A 19674-nucleotide genomic window follows, 5' to 3' on the forward strand; every position below is an offset into this window, starting at 1 on the left:
TGTCGTAATATATCCATCGCCTGACTTTGATAATAAATTGGTGTAGTATTGCATCGCCGAAGTGATCGAGAGCTGATAGGCTGATTCATGGTTTAGGCGGAGGCGAGGTGTGGTGGTGGTGGTGGTGGTGTTTTGTTGGTGGTGGCTGTGGTGGTGGTGGAAGTGGTTGTGGTAGCGGTGTAGTCTTTGCGTTGGCAAGTACTATGAACTTAAATATAGACAATCGCCTCTCTCCTGGGACACTGCCGCATCCGCCATCACCACCGCCACTATCAAGGCTCCACCATCACCTCCATCACCACCACCGTCACCACCACCCACAATACCATAACAACCACCACGACCAACACTTTCAACACCTGAAACAATTTTAGTCACCATAATGATCAGCTGTAAAAAAAAAACTGTCATTTCTTTTTTTCCCTCGTCGGCACAACACACATTCTCTAACTCAGCGGTTCGCAAACTTTTCAGGCCACGCACCACCTCCCAGGCTGCAACCGAGTCCACGCACCCCCGCTAAGATTCGAGCAGTACTAAGGTCCCGTCGATTTCCTGATATTTTGCCCATTTTTTTACGAATTTTGTGCTCGCAAGGTATGAGGCTCTGAGCGATGGGTATCAAAACTGAACGAAAATGTACCTGGGGGGCTTATGAATGGACAAAGACAACAGACAACAGACACAGACAACTCCTCTGAAGCTTACAACATACGTTAGTTTTAAAAGAATGGCAGTTAATGATGTGTATTGAAATTTTGAGGAGACATAAAATCCGACATTACATTTTTTTTTTGCCTTACGCACCCTAGTGATCAGCTTCGTTAACCGCTGCTCTAACTGCATAATTAGCTTTCAGAATTTTGTCACGAATTGTTTTTTTGCGTAACCCGCGTCTTTTAAGCAACCGTAGCACAGACTATGAATACCTTGTCTTTCGTACTCAATCCTCGTCCAGTCCAGTCCAGTGTGGCCGTCGGGATTTCAGCCTTTGCAACGGCTCCCGACTTCGGCTGCTTCTTCTCATCTTCATATTATTCGTTCTTGCTTTCCAGTCGAATGCTTAAACTGCATGGTCCTGTTTTTCTTTTAGTATTCTTGATCGCTTTTTCCACCGTGGAGGGATGGAGGAAAATGGGTGGTGGGCAGGGAACAGCAGGAGCCTTACGTCTGATCGTGACTCACCAACGCCTGTACAGTGGATGATGAACAAGGAACAGCATAAACTTTCCACCCGCCTGACTGTGATCCAACAACGCCGCCCATACAGAGCCTAGGAAACCCGTCCATCCAGCCAAGAGGAGAGTGGTTCAAGGTTGTGTTCGTGAGTTTTGATCCGTTGCGGCGTCGACACTATTATTGAGTGACCTTGATCGCCGCATTCTTCAGACATAATTGTGGACCTGTAACTATATATTTGCTATTTATTTATTATTTTATTTTATTTCATTGACTCCTCCTCCGTTCATTCATCTATTCACATTTTCGTATATTCAGGAAGATGATTTGTTGGCTGCTTGGTGCCTCGGGTAGTTGGTTTATCAGATGTTTGTTTATTTGTTTTCTTTCTTTATATATTCATTTATTTGATGTTGAGAGAGAGAGAGAGAGAGAGAGAGAGAGAGAGAGAGAGAGAGAGAGAGAGAGAGAGAGAGAGAGAGAGAGAGAGAGAGAGAGAGAGAGAGAGAGAGAGAGAGAGAGAGAGAGAGAGAGAGAGAGAGAGAGAGACGAGGTAAGTAATATAGTAAATTAGGTGACAGGGCAGAGATGTTGACATGGCAGGGAGGGGAAGGGAAGGGAGCTGCGTGAGGCGTTCAGAGACGGATGACTAACTGGTGGGTGGAGGGGAGGGGGGAAGGAAGGAGGGGGGAGGAGAGGTTTGGTAGCGGGCGAGATGCATGAGGCTGCGGCGGGAGCATTAAACCCGACCATCTCACGCCCGCGGTGATGAAGGGCGCGGTGAGTTACGCCAAGGTGCCAGCCGCAACGCGCGCTAACCGAGGACTGCAAGGGAAAAAAGGACATAATTGATATTTACGGGGTTTTGAGGGCCGTTCATCCGGCGTGTGTTTAGCGCAGGGAGGGTAAACGGGTGCATGACTTGTGTTGGCCGCGTGTGCCGCACCCGAGGGCGTGGCGGCGGGGCGGTCAAGATAACACCGAGGCAGTCACTGGAGGCGACGAGGCGCGGAAACCGACGGCAGAATAGGCCGATGGAGTTAAGAGTTTCTAATCGGCTCGGCGCTGGGACCGCGCCAGCCGCCCTTGGCTCTGACGACACGGCCGACTTTTTAATAATTCCTAAGAATCATGTGCTCTGTTCAAGCCAGCGCCGAGGGGGGGTGGAGGGGGCTGCGCCTCCCTCTGTCGTACCCACTTTTGTTTGCTGCGGGGAAAGTTTCCATTATTTTAGAATACAACATATGTGCGTATATATATATATATATATATATATATATATATATATATATATATATATATATATATATATATATATATATATATATATATATATATATATGTGTGTGTGTGTGTGTGTGTGTGTGTACACACATACACACACTAGCGCACGCGTGAGTGAATGCATTCTTGCGTGCGTGCGTCCTTGCGTGTGTGTGTGCGTGCGTCCTTGCGTGTGTGTGTGTGCGTGCGTCCTTGCGTGTGTGTGTGTGTGTGTGTGTGTGTGTGTGTGTGTGTGTGTACAGAAATGTTTTTATTCATACTCTGCCTACAGTACACGTACAGCCTTCCGCCGGCATCTATTTTGAGCACACCGAGCCGTTGTGAAAACTGTGTGAAATTTAGCGAGCGGCAAGATGCTGGCGTCCGACCGTTGGGTAAACAAAAGAGCATCTGACTGCAGCGCCGCACTCAAACGAACCAAAACAAAGGCTATTTTTTTTCTCCGCTGTCCTCCAACTCTTTGAAAACGAGATAAAAATAAATGCTTTACTAATCTTCTAGGTTCACTTACTCACTCGTCCGAGGGGCCGACTGTGGACTTGTTGTTGATTAGCTGATGAAGAGAAGCCGTCGCCGGGCCGCGGGGCGGGGCGGGGCGGCAAACACACCTGTGGCCGCATTGTATTTAGGTTTGCATTCAGGTTGTTTATAGGGCGGCCCAGCGGCGGCCAAACACGGGCAGTGGCGGCCGTGTTCTGTACTTCACCCTGATTGTAATCTTGAAGGCAGGAAAAGTAGAAGGAAACTCAAGTGAGAAAATAAGACAGAGAATTCTGGTTTCACTCCAAGTCGAGTCTGCTTCTGATCTGTCACATACGTACATCTATGACGCGCCTGCACCACGCACCTGCTGCCCCGCCGCCCTCACATTAACGCTGCCTCTCCCTACTATCCTGCCTCTGCCAACACGCTGAATGATTAACCCTTATCGTTTTACTATTCTTCCCTGCATCTCTCTTCGTTTGAGGACACGCGTAGGGGGCACTCGGTCTAGTGGCGTGTGTGTGATAAGGGTCAGGAGGCGTGGGTGGATGTAAAGGAAGAAAATGTAAACAAAATAATAGTGGAATTGTGTTGCTTTTGTGTTTGGCTGTGTGACTGGGAGAGATGCGGCAGCGGGACGTCAGGAGAGTGATGTCTGGGGGCCGCTCAAGTGGGGGGCTGCGCGAGGGGGTCCACTCTGCGCCCTGGCTGTCCTCGGCATCGCCGTTGCACAGTGTCATCCCTGCCGCTCTTGCCACCAGGCACTGCACCGCCGCTCTTGGCTCCTCTGTCCAGCGGCGCGGCTCGGAGATGAGTGACTGGCCGCGACTACAGCTCCCCGGGCCTCGCTCAGCACCTGTTCCGGGCCGTCACGGGGACAACACAGTGCGGCGGCTGGGATGAGGGAGCCCCGCTGCTGGGTGGTATGACTCATGCCCCGCGCTGACTCGTGACTGACTGTAGCATATTAAAAGTTACTGTAATGCAGAAAAGTCCTGCCTTCGAACCTTCTGAAAGCACGGCACTTTCGCCGCAGATGTCGCCGGAAGCTCGTTGTGACGTGGCCTGATATGCTTGAACACGAGCAGGGATGATGCTGGTGCAGAGTGGCCGCGCAGTGTTTCTCTTGACGTACCTCTGCCGGATGTGGGGGATCCAGTGGAAGCGAAGTGGGTGTCTCGGTGCCCGGAAGCACCCGACGAGCGACCTTTGAGGACTGTCGCGAGGCTCAAGAACTCAAGGGCACTCGGTGACATTTTTCTTTGACACCACCAGACCTTTAGGAGTCGAGTTACCGCTCTCGTTCGTAACGTGAAGATATTTTAGAACTCCCGCAGAACCACGCTGTGGCCCCTGCAGGGAACATTGCTGCGTCTAGTACCTTTACCGTTGTTCTTCAACCTTGTATTACGAGTTTAACAATATCACAGTGTATATTCCGTGTGTCAAAACAGACCGTAACTTTTTCCCATTCCTGTTATGTTGAGAGGCATGTGGCGAGTACACGGGAGGTAGAGGAGGATATCGTAGTGTGAGTGCGTGATAGGCGTGAACAGCTCGTCCTTGCGATTCTTTTCCTTGTGTCCGAGGTGTTGGTGAGTGTTGCGTGACAGCCTGTGCCGCGCCTCCTCCCTCGACGGTAGTACTCGTGTGTGGCGGCAGCATGGCCAGCGAGGCGTCGCGCGGGGGTGACGAGCGGCTGCAGGTGAAACTGAAGGCCAGCGTCCATGCAAAGGAAGGGGCGTCGGGCCCCTCCACCTCGTCACCTACCGACCCCGAGGACGAGATTGACCCAGTGGACGCCGCCGTCTTCGCTAATTACGAGGACCTGCAAGAAGTGTTGGCCGAGGCTCCGCTCCTCCGGGACTGCGAGGATGACCCCTCGATGATTGGTTCCCATGGTCTAAACCTGCTGGACCTATCCCGTGCATCCTCCTACATTGACCTTGGCAGCCCCGACTCCCCCCCTCCCATCCTGGGCCAGCCCCTCCTCCCTACACCGCCCATCAGTCCGATAAGCATCAACGTTGACTCTGACGAGGAGTCGCCGTGTGCTAATATCGACACGCCGCTCAAGTTCGACAGCAGCGAACTGACGTGGCGCAAGACGAAGGAGGAGGACTTATCCGAGTCTCGCCACTCGCCCACCTGCCTCATTCCCGCAACCATTGACTACCTGCAGGTGCCGCCCCACCACCGGGCCACCTTCAGGAAAAAAAGGAAATTATCCTTTAACAAAAGAAGGTCTGATCCGGGAATGTATCCGCTACGCCCACCCGAGACTCCTCAGCTGGAGGAAATCGTCAGAACCACTCCCGAGCCTATCATGGAGCCCCTGGAAGCACTAGAAGTAGTTGAATTGAGCCCGGATGGGTCACAAGTGAATGGCGGAAGCCAGGCCATCGCCCAGGGGCCCGTGGTGGAGGTGGAGCCCGTGGACAACCTCAGCGCCGCTAACTGTATCATCAAGATCCCTAAGAAGCAAAGGAAGCCGTCTTTATCTAAAATCGACATCCCGTGTTACCACCGCCGCCCCTCCGGCCAGGCCCTCGACGTCAACTTTGACTACACCTTCACTGTGGTAAGTCCCCCCCCCCCCTCCCCCGCCCACCTCCACCAAGGAGAAGGAAGAGGCTGGGGCGGGTCAATCCACAAAAACATGTCATCATCCTCGCATTATTGGCACCCTGAGTCAACATTGTCACTCACCTGCTAGTACTAAGGTTAACGTTCGAATTTAAGGCATTCACCTGCTACGTTTTACCACACTCACACCGGCTACTTACCAGGCACTGACACTGCTAATAGTGACCAAGTATCCTACGAAAATAGATTAATTAACCACCAGTAATTACAACAAAACAAACTCTGCCCTCCTGGAAGAAACAAGTTGCCGTGATCAGTGCCTCGGTGCATGAGTATTCCTGATTGTAAGCTGATTTTAAGCTGATTTTTTAAGCGTCGTATTGGTCTTCATCAACAATATTGTGACTGTCTTTTGACCCGTTTTTCAAGGCGTGTTTAGTTTGCCTTGCTGATTTTTTTATATCACTTTTTTTTACGAATCAGTCTGTTGAATCATCTCTGTGAAAATCAAACACTTCTATCTAACTCCATCCCAAAAGTGGAATTATAAAGTCATTTTTTTATATCACTTTTTTACGAATCAGTTTGTTGAATCATCTCTGTGAAAATCCAACACTTCTAACTCCATCCCGAAAGTGGAATTATAAAGTCATTTTTTATATCACTTTTTTACGAATCAGTTTATTGAATTATCTCTGTGAAAATCCAACACTTCTATCTAACTCCATCCCGAAAGTGGAATTATAAAGTCATTTTTTTATATCACTTTTTACGAATCAGTTTCTTGAATTATCTCTGTGAAAATCCAACACTTTTAGCTAACTCCATCCCAAAAGTGGAATTTAAAGTCAAAGTAGCTACGTAACTGTTGATAGATAATAATACGACCTTTAAAAAATCTTGCGTTTGGCTCCAACTTTTCGAAGTCGTGCATGAGTCCCAGGATGCCTCGCTCTCTCAGCCCTTAGTGAACGGTTCCATCTTGTTTTAATCTCTCAGCTCCAAGGATGCTGCAGGACCGTGCCGCCCTTAGTGAATGGTTCCATCTTGTTTTAATGTCTCAGCTCCAAGGATGCTGCAGGACCGTGCCGCCCTTAGTGAATGGTTCCATCTTGTTTTAATGTCTCAGCTCCAAGGATGCTTCAGGACCGTGCCGCCCTTAGTGAACGGTTCCATCTTGTTTTAATCTCTCAGCTCCAAGGATGCTTCAGGACCGTGCCGCCCTTAGTGAATGGTTCCATCTTGTTTTAATCTCTGAGCTCCAAGGATGCTGCAGGACCGTGCCGCCCTTAGTGAATGATTCCATCTTGTTTTAATCTCTCAGCTCCAAGGATGCTTCAGGACCGTGCCGCCCTTAGTGAATGGTTCCATCTTGTTTTAATCTCCCAGCTCCAAGGATGCTGCAGGACCGTGCCGCCCTTAGTGAATGGTTCCATCTTGTTTTAATCTCCCAGCTCCAAGGATGCTGCAGGACCGTGCCGCCCTTAGTGAATGGTTCCATCTTGTTTTAATCTCCCAGCTCCGAGGATGCTGCAGGATCGTGCCGCCCTTAGTGAATGGTTCCATCTTGTTTTAATCTCCCAGCTCCAAGGATGCTGCAGGACCGTGACGCCCTTAGTGAATGATTCCATCTTGTTTCATAACCCTTCCTGCATCCTCGTGCCTTGCTCTACTTGTGTACCTGTTCATATTTCCAGGTGGACCTCAGTGTTGACAGGATCGAAGAGGAGAACAGAAGAGAAGTTGGCTAGTTTTCGAGGTCAGAAATTAACGCCTTGCTCATTTGTCATTACTGATAGAGTGTGCCTGTCATATTAGAACCGTATCCTCAAAGGTCAACGTTTTTTTATACCTAATGAGGCGGGACCAAAAGTAAGAGAAAAATAGTGTTTCAACTGTAAAAAGAGCTAAAGTTTCCTGAAAGAGCGAAAACCATTTGCACCTCAGATGGCGCCATTCTTGCTGTCGTATGAGTAGTAGGAAGTTGGAAGACTTGGCACACAACTCCTTGAAAGCTTAGCCGTGAAATGTTTTATAAAAAGTAATGCTAAATAAATCTTGCAGTCACAACATATTAAAAGGAAATTATTTTTGAGCGGGGCAGCGTTAAGAAAAGTCAAGACGTCATTAAGTTCGGAATAAAAAGGAATCATGGAAATGTAACCAGCAAGTATTACCAGACGAAGGAACATTACCGCAACAGTGAAAGCTGAAAACTGACAGTCACAGGAGGAGAGCTTATGTTTAGAGCTTTTTTATCGCGTTGCCAGTAGCGACAGAAAGACTACTTATTAATAAAAGGATAAAGAATACAGCCTTTTGAACTACTTTTAAATAGAAACCGCGCTTTTTATTATGTGGCTGTATGAATTTCTTTAATTAAGGGATAAATGACCAGGAAAAATAAAGGTTTGCTTGTGCAGTGGAATCAGAAATTTATAAAGTATAGATACTGCAGTTTTTTTTTCTTCATATTATCTGATGGTCTCTGCAGTTCTGTCTAAAGGTATAAATAGAATGACATTTATTGGTTCATGCAGCTCAAGGCACACACACACAAACACAAAAGCCCGCTAAGGACTGTTCCTGCAAAAATAAAAGTCTTTGAAAAGCTCATCAGATTCATAAAATGGGGGTGTCGTGAAATATCATTCTGGAGAGCCTGCAAGTCGTAGGAAGAAGAAAGTAAACGAAGGAAGGTTGTTACAGAATTTACCACTGAAAGGGATGAAAGGATGAAGATGCTGGTCAACCATGCGTTAAGAAATTATGATAGCATAAGAATGAGCTAGGGTAAAAAGTCTTCTTCAACGCGGTCGCTGGAGGGGTGGAAGCATGCAGTTAGCAAGTTCAGTTTTAAAACACACACACACACACACACACACACACACACACACACACACACACACACACACACACACACACACACACACACACACAGGTTAGTGACTGGTACAATACACAATACAAAGTTACATTACTCTTGCACTACATATATGTGTCCGTTCGTAAATCCGGGCATTAGTGGGGAGCTTGACCGTCGTTAGGTTGTTCGTCATGCAAATACTCCTTTCTCTGCAACACTACACATTTGTGCCACACGCCGGAATTTTACAGTCAAGCACAGGCTCGTGGTCCCCCACTGTGCAGGATTCTAGCCACTTGAAGGCAAGGGTGTGGAGGGATGATGAGGCGTCACCTAACTCGTGGTCGCAAAGTTTGTACCTCAATCAAATCCTGGTGGCTGGGAGTCAGCGCTTTACCCTTCAGTCTTCTGTCCTGACATCTTATATAATAAAATGATCCCCTGGCGGTATAAGAGAGGAGGCAGGACGCGGGCTGAGGTGTGGCGGCCAGTGCGTCGAGGTCTCCCGAGATCCCAACTCTTGCAGCTGTGTGCGGACCGCCGTGCCGAACCCTCACGAGTGATCGCATGTGTTTGGAGCTTTTTTATATTATAATGGAATCCATCACCAGGCACGTGGCCGAGAGTGGTGCCGCGTGCGGCGGACTTCAAGGAAAGCAAGAATGTCAATGTCCGCGCCTCACGATTTTAGGAGCTTGCTATTATATTCTCTGACCTACTTTCTCTAACTGAGAATAAAATAAAGGAAAAGTAAGAAATTCTATATCTGTGATCCACTTGAAAACGAAAACACGTGCAACATCCTTGTGAGTACATGTTTCCAAGGGGACTCAAATTCGTGTGTCTACCCAGACAGTGATCACGGTGGCGATTTTATTTCACGTGTAATCTTCTCATATTCGTGTCTCAGCCCAGACCTTGTAGTGTTTGCCCTGTATTTGTACAGTGTTTGCCCCGTGACTGCCTGGCGCCGACCAAAGCAAGCTCGCCCAGTATTAGCACCCTGTAGCGAGTGAAGCATTTTGAGGAGTGCGGTAAAAGATGAGAAGGCGGGCGTGGCATGCGGAGCTTATTCTCTGGGAAAGAAACATAAGGGAATACCTCCGATGGCTGACTAGTTTGCAAGGCATCAAGTAATGCATCAGTAATAACGGCGATTGCGATCTTGTTCATGCGGGGCGGTGACGGCAACATTAGGAAGGGCTTTGAAATACATATAATATTAGCTTCGTGAGAGAGAGAGAGAGAGAGAGAGAGAGAGAGAGAGAGAGAGAGAGAGAGAGAGAGAGAGAGAGAGAGAGAGAGAGAGAGAGAGAGAGAGAGAGAGAGAGAGAGAGAGAGAGTTGCTAAAAGAAACTGAGAATGACAATAGGAATGAAGAAGGAATCGCAAGGAGGTAAAAGAAAAAGAAAAGAAAAAGAAAAGAAAAAAAGAGACAGGGAACGAGAGAGAGAGAGAGAGAGAGAGAGAGAGAGAGAGAGAGAGAGAGAGAGAGAGAGAGAGAGAGAGAACGAGAACGAGAGAGAACGAGAACGAGAGAGAACGAGAGCGAACGAGAGCGAGAGAGAGCGTTAAAAAGGAGCCTGGTGCAGCCTCATAAACCAGGGGGAGTGGCGTTCAAAAACACAAAGAAGAAAATAAAACTCCCGCCGCTGCCCAGCCCGACAGAACAGAAGAAAACAACAGAAGATGTTCTCTCGGGCTCGTAAGTCCTCCTGTCCGCCTTGTTTTCCTCTTTCCTGAAACGAGGACGAGGGAGCCGCAAGTAAATCAGCGCATTGGTTGGGAGCTTGACCACCGTTACGTTTTCTGTCGTGCAAGTACTTCGTTTTCTGCGACACTTATTTATTTGAGAACGGTGACCCTCGAGTTTTTTGTCGTTTTGTTTTGTTTTGGGTTGTTCCATGTGGGTATCGTCTGTAGGTATTGTAAGTCTATATATATACTTTTCACCAGGGTCATTTTGCACATCTTCAAATTTTGGGTTGTTTCATGTGGGTATCGTCTGTAGGTATTGTAAGTCTATATATATACTTTTCACCAGGGTCATTTCGCACATCTTCAAATTTTGGGTTGTTTCATGTGGGTATCGTTCGTAGGTATTGTAAGTCTACTTTTCACCAGGGTTACTTTGCACATCTTCATATTTTTGGTTGTTTCATGTGGGTATCGTCCGTAGATATTGTAAGTCTACTTTTCACATCTTCAAATTTTTGGTTGTTTCATGTGGGTATCGTCCGTAGATATTGTAAGTCTACTTTTCACATCTTCAAATTTTCGTTGTCTCATGTGGGTATCGTCCGTCTAGATTATATTCCCGCGTCACAGAGATAGATAGATTTTTTTGGGGGGGGCTGCCTGATGCGCCGGTAGGCTCTCTTGAGGGACCTCTTGGACGGCCCCAGCCCGTTAGTGCCGCAGGCGAATTGTATTTATAGTGGCTGCCGTGGTGTACGACTCCTGCTTGGGCCATGCTGTCCCCTGGTGCTCCACTTGAACAGAGTCCCTGAAGTTAGGGTTGATTGATGATTTGTGCAGCATGTGGGTAATCTTCCCCCACTCGGCGATGGTTTGAAAAATAAACGTGTTTCGGTGGGACTCGAACCTGGGTCCACGGGCTCACCACGCTCGCACACTGACCACTCGGCCACCGCCTAAATAGATAGATAGATAGATAGATGGGTAGACAGATAGATGGTTAATCCAAAGTAAGCTATTTTCATGTTTTATCTAGCTTTTATTTGTAACATTTTTGCTTGTCTTTGAGTTGCCTCCTTTATTGATATAACATGTTGAATTACAAAACGAATCCCTATCCCTTGACAATACTTTTTTTGTTCTTCAGTCATTTTAGTTAGTCTCTCTCTCTCTCTCTCTCTCTCTCTCTCTCTCTCTCTCTCTCTCTCTCTCTCTCTCTCTCTCTCTCTCTCTTCCAGTGGTAATTCCTTTGGTAATGCTCTTCAGTTTTACACAACTACAGAATTTTTCAGTCTGTTGCCTTTCATGTTCCTTTTTTTTTTCTTTTTTTTCGCGTGCGTGTTTGTCGCTGCACTAACGTTAATTTACCTGTGCATCTGTTCCTCATATCTGTCTGTATCTCGCGTCTCTGTGCTCCGTCTCCTCGCCGCGGCCGCGTCTGTGCCAGGAGCAGTGTGACAGAAGAAAGCTAGGTTGGCATTGTCCAATTTATCCGGGGCTAACTTTTGCAAATTGTAAATGCGCCTGTTTTTCTTTTCTTTTCTCTCTTGTTCCTTTAAGACAAAGTTTATTTCTCTCTTTCTTTCTTTCCTTCTTTCTTTTCTTCATCTTTTTCTTTCTCTTTTCTTGTTTATTTTGTTTGTTTCTTTGTATCTTATTTTCTCTTTTCCTTTTTATCTTTCTTTCTTTCTCCCCTCTCTCTCTCTCTCTCTCTCTCTCTCTCTCTCTCTCTCTCTCTCTCTCTCTCTCTCTCTCAACCCCCCACCCCACCCACACACACGAAAAACAGCCCCAAAACACTTTCATCCCCTAACACCACATACGCTACTCCCTGCGATTCTCAAACACACACAAACACAAGCGAAAATGGCTCGAGACGATTTTTATCCCCCAACACTACATATATCCCCCCCCTGCGTCTCCTATTTACGTATTATCTGGTGCCGTGAGTCCTTACAGCGGGGTGGTTTATGCGAAGAGCTTGCGCCGCGGCGACCGAGTGTGTGCCAGGCGGGCCTTCCTCTGGTCTCCGCGGCCCGGCCTGTTCCTCCTAAAACGGGACCAGAATATACCCGGCTAGTAGTAGTAGTCTCTCTCTCTCTCTCTCTCTCTCTCTCTCTCTCTCTCTCTCTCTCTCTCTCTCTCTCTCGGGCGCACGCGAGCTCTCTCTCTCCAGTGGAATAGTTTTCGCATTATGGTAAAGCGGTTCAGTGTTATCAACTCATGCTAGAGTTAACTGGATCGTCTGTCTCTGTCTGTCTCTGTCTGCCTGTCAGTCTGTCTCTGCCCTGTCTGTCTGTTTGTCTGTCTCTGTCTGCCTGTCAGTCTGTCTCTGCCCTGTCTGTCTGTCTGTCTGTCTGTCTCTGTCTGCCTGTCAGTCTGTCTCTGCCCTGTCTGTCTGTCTGTCTGTCTCTGTATCTATTTGTGCTTGTCGATCTGTTTACATGTCTGTCTATCGATTAATTAACAACTAACAAATGCGTCTTTTTTTTTACATTTCCATTTATGTATTATATTTATAATTATCTACCTATCTATTTATCTATCAATATGTATCTATCTACCTATATAAGTGTGTGTGTGTGTGTGTGTGTGTGTGTGTGTGTGGCTGGCTCGGGTCGTGTCAAGTAGATATGATGCGAAAATGAGCCGCAGATGGATGCATTACCGAGGGTGGCCGAGGAGCCTCGCCGCGGTAGGCCCGCGCGGCGCTGCTGCGACCCAGGCATTCCTGCAGTGGGCGGCGCGCGGTGTGCTTGGCGGCGCCTCCTCAGAACGCCGCACGGACCCACGCTTGCCAGGCACTTCACATAAATCCTCGCGCCGCTGTATCCGTAAGTCTGCACGCCCACCGCGATTGTAGGTCTAAATAGCACATATAACCCTTGCCATCCACGCTGCTGCCGCACTCTGCTCCCCCCTCAGCCACTGCCTCGCCCTGGCCGCCCTCAGACCCGTCGCTCACGCCCCCCGCGGCTGCTGCACGGGATATATCGACGCCAGTACCTTAATAAGAAAACTAACGTAATTAATGGCGTTAATTGTGATAGTAATAATAATAATAATAATAATAATAATAATAATAATAATAATAATAATAATAATAGGAGGATAATAATGATAATGATCTTTATATTTTTTTACAATGATAATGATACTACTTCTATAATATAATCAATACTTTTTCTCATTATTATTGTTATTTTTATTTTTCTTACTATTATTATTATTATTATTATTATTATTATTATTATTATTATTATTATTATATCAGGAGTCGCAAAAAATAAATACAACCTTTACAGTTTTAACAATCCCGGAGCGAGCGTCACGTATTCCTGTAGTTCCATAATGTCACGGGCGAGCGAGCAGACGTGTTTACCCTTATAGCCAGGCCCCTCACGCCCTTGTAAAGCATAGCCACCCTTCGAGCGCGCCTGAGGTCGGTAGTCTTATCCACCCTTTACATCAATTATCCAAAGTCCAAAAAAAAGAGATCAGTCGGGTTCTTATGAGTAGTATTTTCGGTTCATTGTACAGAAGAAGGTTCAAACTACCACTAGGGTCATAAAACTACCCCTGGAAATGCCTGTATACAACTCCTGCGAAAGCCTTGTTAAATATGTGTGCTTGGGCGTCGCAGTGTTTAAAGAGTGCGACCGTGAGACCCTTTGGGAGCGTGGCCCTGTAGTGGTTCTTTTTTTATATCCAAGAAACAGCTATTTTTGTAGAGATTTTGGATCGCCGAGACTCGAGCTCCCCTTCGCCACAAAGACTTAGTTGTTTTATTATTTTGGTTTTCTCCTTCTTCTTCTTCTTCTTCTTCTTCCTATGGGCATACACAAGGGTACACATGGATACACGTAGACAAGCAGAGGCCATTCACTCACACGCGGCAGGTCCTGATAAGTATAATCATATGCTTACCATCGCCCCGCCTTATCCATAAATATGTTTACCTCGTTCGAAGTTGCGTATCGTGTTTGTCTAAACCTCATATTTGCTGATTCTATTCCATTCGTCCATTTCCTTTTTTTGTGAACCGGTTATTATCTCTCCTTGACCTTGGATCCTCCTTGGCTTTGGGTATATTTATTTGTTCTCACTCGAGGAAATCTTTATTTTTTTTTCGTAAGAGAACCAAAAGTGAACGGCATAATCCAGGCGGGACCGAGTCAGTGCCGGATACAATTTAAGGTTCTCAGCCTCCACGTTCTTGTTACTAACCCTTGTGGCAATGAAAAGTAACTGTCAGCGAGTCATGGTGGCCACTGGCCGGGCAGCGGTTGTTGGAATGATCTACATTTATCGTACTCAATTGTGGTTCCTAAGAGGGTACGTTTTCTTACTATTGAAACACTTCATGTGTCAATGTTTTACTTTTATCATGCAGGGATGGAGGATTTGTATTCGGTATTCGTATTCGAATACATTCGAATCCCGTATTTGAGTGTATTCGTATTCGTATTCGAATAATTATTGATAGGAATCAAAGTATTCTCATTCATATTCGACATGGGTGGGGATTTTCGGTTAAGGTCCCAGCACTATACCCAGAGATCGGCCAACGAGCTCCGAATGCATTCCCTGGCAGCTCTGGATCAGGCTGTAGATAAATGAATGAATGAATGAAACGGCACATACAGCTGATAATGCCTCAGCAGTGATCGGACAGGTGCCGTGAGCCAAGGAGGCCGACGAGACACGAGGCGAGGCTGCCCAGCATTCTAGAGTCGAGTGTTCCTGTCGTGGTGAGTGTGACAGTGTGACCAAGACACAGGCTTCGGCGACGGCTCTCGGGGGTCACGTCTTGCGCTCTTTCAGGTTTTAGTGCACAAAGAAAAGAAAGTGGACGAAGAAGTGGGTAACTTAAAGAATATTTTATGGTACCATATTGCTGAAAATATTAAGAATACGTAATTTTCAGAGCAAGGTCAGGACGAAACGGACGGCGTCACTATAAAGATCGACCAGCGCCACCATCCGGATCCGAAACGTGTGTGTGTGTGTATGTGGGTGGGTGGGTGTGGGTGGGTGGGTGTGGGTGGGTGGGTGTGTTGGAATATGCAGGGAATGAGGTACACTCGTGGGCTGCCAAATTGGGTCGCCAATTTTAAAGGTCAAAGTTATTTTTAAGCCCATGCAACCCCCTAGACTACTCATCCTCTTTGTCAAGGCTGTTCCAATCAGTGCATCTCTTAGAAAAGCTGTTTTTCTTGATTCAAGCATTTTGTCTTGTTCAACTTAATGCCATCTCCTCAAGTTGTTTCCCCGTCCCATACAAGCAGGTCTTATTCACTGATGGTGCCTCCTCCCTTCGCCGTCCTGAACGCTGCAATCATGTCATCTCTTTTCTCGTTTTGGAGGAGGACAGTCCCAATTTTACCAAGCACCATGTACGTTAGAGCTCTCAGGACCTTCTTGTTTGCTGCTCAGTGTATTCTCTCGATATTTGTATTCCTTTGTGGTGACCATATTAATGCAGCGTATTCCAACCTGGGACGGGTCAGTGACACTATCATTTTTTTCTTCATCCATTCGTGAAATGTCTCGTGTTTCTCAACAGCTGACAAATCTGACAATCTTGCCAACAGGTTTCAGGTGGCAAATTATCCTGGGCCAACACTACCAGGTCCTCTTTGCTTTTGTGTTGTTTTCATTTCCTATTAATAGTTCATTGACGGCATTTTTTGACAAATTAATTCCCGTCCTGGCTCCACTCATAAATCCTGTCGATATCTTCTTGCTGCCTTTCACAATTCTCCTCACCTTATGTTGTTGTTTTTTCACGAGTTTGTCATCATGTGCAAACACGTCACCATTTCGCCATTTCGTTTCCTTTAAATCAGCAACATTTGCGAGCCCTGCAGGACTCCACTTGTTGCTTCTCCACCCTGGCATTCTGTTCTCGCATGGTTGCTGTCATCGTCTGTCGGTCTCTCAGGAAGTCTCGTCCACCCAGAAGGGTTCCCTTTCAGTCCTTCTTTATGATCAAGTTTACACATTGTCTCTGTCGTGGTTACCCTGTCGAAGGTTTCCTCCAGATCCAAGTACCCGCACACAATCCACCCTGGTGTCTTTTCTCCTGCAACATATCAGTCGTCCTGGAGTAAAGATAAACAAAACAACAAAGGCAAAGTTTGGGGCAAATGCTAAATTGTGTCTTGATCTCTCTGCTTAACTCTGTCACATTACCTCTGGACCCTGCCGTGGTTGGGAACCCATTACCCCGGGACAGGACCAGTGTGACATTCGGGTTGCATATTTCTTATGCCTCTGCGGGGACGTGATCACTGAGTGAAGACGCTTGGCTATAATCCGGAGTACCACAGTTTACCTTCCTCAGTTTTCCCCAGGTACCCATTTATCGACCAGCCTGAAAGGAAGGATGAACAGCTATACATATATATATATATATATATATATATATATATATAAATATATATATATATATATATATATATATATATATATATATATATATATATATATATATATATATTTAGTGACACGCGAATTTCCATATTTGGATCCAAAATGTCGTTCAGTCAAAATACTCGTCTCTTACAGATATTCTGTCCATAACAGAAGCTTAGGAGTTCTTCCTTATTCCCTCCTGTGTAGATTGACACCACATTGGCCCTTTTAAAATACCCGTGGTACTTTCCTCACCTTCAGGGAACACACTATTATACAGTAAATCTTATATGTCAGTTGATAGGCATATTTTTTTTTTAATTATCCAGTTAGGTAAATCATCAGACTCTGGGGCCTTCCACACATCTCCAGCCTCCAGTAGTTTATGCACTTCCTGCACTTCTACTTTTGTTTCATTCAGCACTTGAGTTTATTGCAGCTCCTATCCGTTTTACGAAGTCACTTTCCTTTGCGAAAGCCGATTGGAACCTCTCGTTCAGTATATCAGTTTACACTAACGCATCCTCCTTCCCCACAGGCCCTCTCCCCGACTCTCAATTTGTCGATTCCTTCTTTGTATTTCATCTTGCCTTAACATACCTGAAGAACAGTTTAGATTCATCCTTACATGTCAACTGTCTCTTTCTAAAGTGTGTGTGTGTGTGTGTGTGTGTGTGTGTGTGTGTGCGAACAGACGGATGGGCCCCCACCACGGCGTCAGATGGTATTCCATTCATCGTTACTCCGTGGTCCGTGGACTCTTCCGGTACAAGCTCACCTGTATTCGCCTTTACTTACTCTGCCTCGCCCCTTCAGTCGCTCATCATTGTTAATGTTATTACAACTAGATCCAATTATACTACTGTTACCGCTACTACTACTACCACCACCACCACTACTACTACTATCATCACTACTACTACTATTACTACTACTACTACTACTACTACTACTACTACTACTACCATAATGAAAAGAAAAATGATAATGACAAAAACAATAATAACAATGATCATAATACTTTTAATATAGTAGCAGCAGCAGCAGCAGCAGTAATAGTAGAAAACTCAAGTAACAGTAGCAGCAGCAATACGGTACAGTATCAGTACCACTACCAGTGACAGCGGTAGTTAAGTTGGGGAGGCGGTGGCTGAGTGGTTACCGTGCTGGTCCCGCATTCACCGCGTTCTGGACGACGCGGGTTCGAATCCGCCGCTACCACTTAGGATATTTCAGTCACCGCCGAGTGGCCTAAGACTACCCACATGCTGTCCTGAAGACCACCCATCAACCCGGACTCTAGAAGAACCATCCAAGTCAGTCAAGAATGAGTTCCGGGGGGCAGTATGAGCCAAGGAAAGATGGCGCCACTATAAACACTTGCCTGCACCAAGACGGGCTCGGGCCGACCACCAGGCACCTCATGAAAAGCCTACCGTTGCTACAGGCTTCGACGTATAAATAAAAAACCGCCCGCCGTGTCGTGGGCAGGGTCAGGTGGCTGGTCAGGGAGGTGTCGACTCATTATCGGTGTTGTCTTACCCCCAGTTTGACAGTCCAACACAGGGTCATCGTAAGCACCCGAACCAAACCATATTCTCCTCAATGATCCGTTATTTCTACTCAATACCAGATACTAATAAAGAGACGTCCTGTGTAGTTTCCTAAAATTTCCTTCTCTTTTTTATATCAACGCCAAACACTCGAGCTACAATGAATTTTCGTCGTTTTGTGTTTGGTTTGGGAGCTTACAAACTTGCTGATTGGACTGTAAAACTGGCCCATAGTGTCTGTCAAATACTGCGTGCAAACGAGTCGTAAGAAAACGTCTTACACCATTATACCGCTGAACTCCATGCCACTAAGGAAGTTATTTTCACCCAAGATCTGGTTATAGCCATTTGTAAACTAGTTTTCTCCGTATCTGTGTGTGGCGCGGACAGGCCAGATTATCATGAGGGCTAACGGGGCCAGTTCACAACGAGGGAGGGGCAGCCCAGTGATGCATTAATTAACTCAATTCACACACACACACACACACACACACACACACACACACACACACACACACACACACATGCTGCAGTTAGCGCGCTCGCCTCTCAACCTTAAGGTCCCGGGTTCAATTTCCGTTCCCGTGCGGAGTGGAGACGAATGGGGAGTTTTCTTTAATCTGTTCCCCCCGTGGACCCAGCCGTGAATGGGCACCGGGTATCAGTCGAGGGTTGTGTTCCGCCTCCCGTGTGTGTGTGTGTGTGTGTGTGTGTGTGTGTGTGTGTGTGTGAGAGAGAGAGAGAGGGGGGGGGGGGGAGTTCAACCGTGCCCAGAGATCCAAGCTCAGTCCGAGAGGGTACTGCTGGCTGGCAATCGCGAGTATAGTATTAGTAGGGCGCTGAATCCTAAATCCGGCCCGGGGCGTGGACATTGATCTCACTTTCAGCCATGATTAGCAGTTCGATATCATTGATGACAGGATTTCTGTTTACATTAGTCTTGTCAATGCTGAGAACATAGTCTTCTTGAATTCATGTGATAGCACCAAGTGTACGTTGGCAAATTCCACATCGGTGTTGCCCACGGCAGAATAGTAGGACTTTTTTTTTTTTTTTTACGTATTTCTTGTAACATATGTGGCGTATAGTTAACATACATATGGATGGAGGAAAAGCGTTACATTATTTTTATTCAGATTTTATTGTGAATTCATAGAAAAATATTAAAGATAAAACATTGCGAGATGACTCACGCCTCAAAGATCTCTATAACTTCGAAGCGACAAGGCGAACTATTTGTGATTTGATTAAGCAACTTCCTTTTCTTTCACTCTTTTGGCACTAAAGTTAATTCATCAATTTGTATAACTTTATATTTATTTTAGCTTTCCATATATCGTTAAACTTAATAACACGGCACGTTGGTTCCCTTTTCCTGTCAATGTCCTTAGTCCGCCTCTTAGTTTAACGTAATCTATTTAGAGGTCGTTACACACACACACACACACACACGCACACACAGTTCTTAAGAGAGAGAGAGAGAGAGAGAGAGAGAGAGAGAGAGAGAGAGAGAGAGAGAGAGAGAGAGAGAGAGAGAGAGAGAGAGAGAGTAAACCACGACCCATTGCCCCAAAACAGCGACCTCCAAAATAATGTGAACTTAAGTAG

At 46.4% G+C, this 19674-nt stretch overlaps 1 protein-coding gene across 12 annotated transcripts in view; it reads left to right on the plus strand.

Moving 5' to 3' along the window:
- LOC126981298 (chloride channel protein 2-like) overlaps positions 1-19674 on the plus strand; it is a 99574-nt gene that overhangs the window by 42494 nt on the left and 37406 nt on the right. For 2 of the 12 annotated variants that reach the window (XM_050832221.1, XM_050832220.1), the window contains exon 1: positions 3038-5527. The exons of 3 other annotated variants lie outside the window; for them this stretch is intronic. In XM_050832221.1, coding sequence (XP_050688178.1) covers positions 4610-5527 — 918 coding nt within the window. In that variant the 5' untranslated portion in view covers positions 3038-4609. Of the gene's footprint in view, positions 1-3037; positions 5528-12719; positions 12931-19674 lie in introns of those variants that run through there. 7 more of the 12 variants (XM_050832225.1, XM_050832223.1, XM_050832218.1 and 4 more) reach the window with 6 other exon arrangements.

Source organism: Eriocheir sinensis, chromosome 47, assembly GCF_024679095.1.
Source record: "Eriocheir sinensis breed Jianghai 21 chromosome 47, ASM2467909v1, whole genome shotgun sequence".
Taxonomy (NCBI): domain Eukaryota; kingdom Metazoa; phylum Arthropoda; class Malacostraca; order Decapoda; family Varunidae; genus Eriocheir; species Eriocheir sinensis.